At 46.9% G+C, this 5,345-nt stretch overlaps 1 protein-coding gene across 1 annotated transcript in view; it reads left to right on the top strand.

Moving 5' to 3' along the window:
• SPA17 (sperm autoantigenic protein 17) overlaps positions 1–5,345 on the top strand; it is a 15,829-nt gene that overhangs the window by 6,295 nt on the left and 4,189 nt on the right. Inside the window, exons 4-5 of the mRNA XM_018568602.1 lie at positions 3,676–3,804; positions 3,844–4,296. Of these exons, the coding sequence (XP_018424104.1) occupies positions 3,676–3,804; positions 3,844–4,296 (582 nt within the window). The remainder of the gene's footprint in view (positions 1–3,675; positions 3,805–3,843; positions 4,297–5,345) is intronic.

The following is a 5,345-nucleotide window of genomic DNA, read 5'->3' as shown; positions in this document are numbered from 1 at the left end:
GGCAGAGAGCCGTGACAGGATCGAGAGGTGAGCGAACGCCGGTATGTGTTCCCTCACTTCCCGATCTACTGAGCCGACCTGTGACAGTCTCATTGTCACAGGTCGGCTAGAACTATGAGGTGAGTGAAAAGCACGCCTCCCCCCCTCCCCCCCTCATAGTTCTCCTTTAAATCCGTTATATAGAACTTATGTCATGTGAATGGGAACATGGAACAAATATACAATATATACAACAAAGTGGAAATTGACTTGAAGGTGACTTCGGCAAACCTTTTGACTTTTTGAACAGTTGCAAAGTTCCCTGGATAGTATTGATTTCATGCGTTCTCTTATTCTCTTTGAAATGAAAAGAAAGAAAACAGACCCTCATTGTTCATGTAATTCCCACTGACTTCAAAGTGTAAAGATGGAAGCCAGCGGGGAGGGAAGGGCAACATGTCGGGGTTTTTTTTAAAAAGTAGAAAGAAAATTCAGAAGAAAAGAAGAAAAAACGATAAGTTTAAATATAAATACATCAATACGGAGTACGGGTAAGTGGTAAATGTTTTTGTAGCTGATACACCGTTGTCGTGGCATTCTTTATTGTGAAGCAATGAGCTGGTCCCCCATGGATTCACTCGGAACAGGGACATCAGTTAGGACCGCCATTATAAATCATGGGGCCCCATACAGCCTACGTGACAGCCCTCCCTTCCCCTATGCCTGCAGCATAACAAAAGAAAGTCAAATGGCCTGCGAGGGAGTCGGTCACCCGAGGGGGCAGCGAGTTTGGTGGACGTGCGTCATTCCTTTAGGAATCCTATAGGGAAGGAGCCTGAGCAAACTGCGCCCCCCATGTATTATGTACAGTATGGCTCTATTACACTTTGTGGGACTCTTTCTGCTGAACCTGGGACCCCCTGCGCGCTACAATGGGGCCCAATATGGTAGCACTGCCTGTACCACCCTATCTATAGTGTCTAAATGGTAAAGTAGCTCTACGCAGATCCACCAGCCCAATCTGTGGTACTGGCCCAGGAGGCAAATGCCCTCCTACCCGCCACCTTAGCCCTCCCCTTACCATGAATGCGTTAAGATCCCGCAACATCTGTTCTCAGGGCCGGATTTCTCACAAGGCCAACCGAGGCCCGTCCTCCGGGCAGCAGAGAGTAGAGGGGCAGCAGGGGTGGGGAATTCCTATCTCCTGACACCCAGGATATGCAGTTCCGGGAGTCGGGCAGGTAGTTGTTTTCTACATTTATCCCTGCTTGACCAAAGAATATGGAGCAGGGAAGCCACCGCTAGTTCTGTACAAGTGATTATAAAGTTAAAAAAATAAATAAATAAAAACCAACCCTGCTGCCCCGTCCTTCTGGGGTGAAATTGAAATTTGGCGGGGAAGGGGGCACCTTAAGGAACCTGGCCCTGGGGCAGCAGAGAGAGTAAATCCGGCCCCGTCTGTCCTCACATGATGGGTAATCCGGTACCTAAACCACCATTTCCTAAACCCACTGACCATACTCTCTGCCTTTTAAACAATGTAACAAAACACGCATGAGCTTGTTAAAACATGGCTGCCAACATCCACAACTTGCAAACACGTTTAGCCCACACTATGGCTCCTCTAGCCCTCTCCTGGAAGAAGTCTTATTACGAGAGTCATGGCCATGAAAGAACACGCGCTGCCTACATGTTTGTCATTTAGGCCGATGTTCATGCGGATCACTCTGAGGTGCGAGGCACACAAGTCACCGGGACTCTGAAAGGCTGAATATTAGGTTAGCCACCAATATGAATTAATTTGGTGTTGGTGACAGGTCCCCTTCGTGATCTAACCCAGCTAAGTCCCCATGACATTGCAATAAATATAGTTATATTATGAAAAAGAAAAGACTTTGTACAGACCGGGGAGGTGACTCATCCAGCAAAGCGGAATGGCACTTTGCCTTCCCTGATGGGATGACAATTTACGAGCGCTTCGATTATTTGTTGTGTTCGGAGCCAGAGCAGAACTCTGACATATGTCAGCCTGCGAGCTGCCTCCCTCCCACCCTCCATCACAGCGGGGAGACACTTTATATCCAACGCTGCTACTGCAATATGACAAGAAAACGAGGAGAAAGATTTCTCTGAAGACTTCACATTGATTCCAGAAATAATTACTAACTCTTACTGCGCCGGGGCTGAGGAGGAAGACTCCCCGGCGGCAAGGAAGGAGCGGGAACATCTGCTCTAAGCCGACCCGCCAATCAAACTGACTGTGTATGAGATTCAAGTTTTAACGTCAGGGTGAAAACTTCATTTTTGGTGGCATGTAAAAGTATCTCAATAATATTTCAAGTACCATGTCTGTGTGGAACGGGAGGAGGAGGGTTCAGTCCTATGCACCATCTCTTGTGTTGTCCACGACGCCGGTGGGGTCATCTCTCCCCAACCCAGGTTGTAGTATGACAGCCAGGGTCAGCTGTGATTGGTGTTTCATCCACAATGCTGGTGTCACTGGGACCCTACTGCATTCTGCATTGGAATATATGTAAAATGCAGCCCAGACGGGGTAACCAGAAAGTTCACTGGTTACGGCGGCCACCCCACAATGCCATACCGGCAAAGACACAGCCGGGTATCAAACCCTATTCTACCTCACCCAGAAGTGAAAAGTGGTTTAGGAGGAGTTTCACTTAACAGTACATGTAAACTGTAACTGGATGGCATCTAGTTTGCTGAAGCACTGTGTATTATAAGTTGTTACCCTCATTAAAAGACCTTTTTTTTAATCTGTTGTTTCATCTCAGTGCTGATCTTCTGCAGCCTGTGTACAGCTATATCCTGTCTACATGCACTCCAGCAATGGCTGCATAGCATTTCCCCGGGGGGGCAGATTTATTGATGATGACAACAACAGTGGACAATGGCTCCAAAATGTGTGTTGAAGGTTCACGTGTCTCCATCATAAGACAGGGTGACAACGCAGGATCTCAGTTGGGAGAATTGTGCCCCCATACCAGACGGGAAGTGCGTGAACAAGGACCTTCATAATGTGATCTCCAGGGATTATTTTAGTCAGAGCTGCAGATTTAAAATATTGAAATTAACTTTTGAAATGGCACGCTTGTATGTGGGTTTAGTTATAATGCACCAGACCAATGTAAAAACATCGATTATTCCAAAAATATGTTCAGACTAAACCATTTTACAGTGCATTGGACTTTTCCACCTCCGTAGTGCACCATTCCATTTCCCTGATCTCCGGCCCAAGATTTAGCCAACGGTGCAGTGATGCAGCCAGAGGAGCTTCACTCTGAATGTGGAGTGTCTGTAACTGCCTGACACTAGAACACAGATACAGAAATGAGAACGCAGAGGACTGGCATGATGTCATTATGTTCTAAAGTCCATCAATAGCAAAGTTGGGTGTTTTGGTGAAATATGTTGATGAATAAAGGCCAGCTCTGCTGTAAATGTATTTTTCTGTGTTATCGTAAGGAAGGCTTACAGCTTCTTGCAGGTTTTTATTGCTGTGTCCCTAGTGGGAACACAATCTCCCCTCACTTCCTCTGTGGAGGAGAAATTGTCCCAGTGGGAACACGTTAATAAAATTCTGATAGAGGGTCCAACCCTTCCCCGCCTCCATCCATTGAAAGAAAACGTTTTGTCTGGTCTATGAGATTAAAGTAATGGTTTCTGTTTTGATTCCAGCATGCGGAGGAAAGTGTATTCACTTCACGCTCTGAAGGCATCAGCTATAATAAAGAAGATGCCACAGTTGTGGACAGCTCTGTGGAAATTCCACAGGCTCTAGATGTCCCATTAGAGGAGGAACACAAGGTGCAACCGCAAGATGTCCCATCAGAGGAGGAATACAAGGCACAGCCTCAAGATGTCCCATTAGAGGAGGAATACAAGGCACAGCCTCAAGATGTCCCATTAGAGGAGGAACACAAGGAACAGCCTCAAGATGTCCCATCAGAGGAGGAACACAAGGCACAGTCACAAGATGTCCCATTAGAGGAGGAACACAAGGCACAGTCACAAGATGTCCCATCAGAGGAGGAACACAAGGCACAGCCTCAAGATGTCCCATCAGAGGAGGAACACAAGGCACAGTCACAAGATGTCCCATCAGAGGAGGAACACAAGGCACAGCCTCAAGATGTCCCATCAGAGGAGGAACACAACATTCAGGCACAAGAGGTTCCATCAGAAAAGGAGGAACTCAAGATGGAGCAACACGATGTCCCATCAGAGGAGGAGGAACACAAGATACAGCCACAAGATGTCTTATCATCTACCCAGCTATCTGAGGAGGAGGAACACAAGGTACGTCCACAAGAGCCTAGAGGAGGAGAAAGCTACAACTTTCTCTGTTTATATTGCAGGGTCAGGGACAGTGGGGTGGATGTATCTAACGACTGAAAGGCACTTGGTGCCCCAGTTTCTGCATCTATCATAGTGCATGGGTGTTGCCAGAAGGGAAGCTTCTTGCACTTTCACTGACACATAGTAGAAAAAGGGCAAGGTTTAGGATAAGATTTTGGGGCTTCATTGTAGATTGATGAAATTGTACTGATGTGCTAGTATGTGTTGCTCCACATGGCACATTCTAACTTACAATGACACACATCTGTTGCATGAAGGGGATACCCGTGGCAAAAAAGAGGACCATAAGACACCTCATACATTGCCGTGGTCAGATGGATGGTCTCAGTGAATTAGCTGGGTCATGTATCTCAGACCCTTTATACATCCTCCCCAGTGTTTTTAAGGATTGTCTCTGATCTTTGATTCATAATCCATCGGGGCACTGGCATTTTTGCATGCAGTTAACCATAGTAGTGTATCAGAAACACAATATGGCAAAAAGTTGATGGACACCAGACCATCACACCTATATGAGCTCGATGGACATCAAATTCTAAACCATGGACATTAATATAGAGTTGCCCCCCCCAACCCCCCTTGCCCCCCCCTGTAGAGCTGCTCCAACCCCCTTGTGACTATTAACAGCCTCCACTCTTCTGGAAAGGCTTTCCACAAGACTTTGGAGTGTGTCTGTGGAAATTTGTGAGGTCAGGTACTGATTTTGGATGAGAAGGCCTGGCTCATGATTGGTGTTCCAATTCAGTAGGGTTGAGGTCAGAGTTCTGTGCAGGACACTCAAGTTCCTCCACACCAAACTGTGAATTGTACATGAAAGGTCCCATGTACAAATCCAGCTTCATGTCTTTATGGAGCTGGATTTGTTCATGGTGGAAAAGAAAAGGGCCTTCACCCAGGGGCGTATCTGCCGCGAGGCAAACAAGGCGTTTGCCTTGAGCGGCAGATTCGCTGAGGGCGGCGTTGCTGCCTTGCCTAGGACAAAGCTGCAC

This window comes from Nanorana parkeri, unplaced genomic scaffold (assembly GCF_000935625.1).
Source record: "Nanorana parkeri isolate BGI_ZX_2015 unplaced genomic scaffold, ASM93562v1 scaffold1215, whole genome shotgun sequence".
Taxonomy (NCBI): domain Eukaryota; kingdom Metazoa; phylum Chordata; class Amphibia; order Anura; family Dicroglossidae; genus Nanorana; species Nanorana parkeri.
This window is presented reverse-complemented; position numbering and strand designations above follow the sequence as displayed.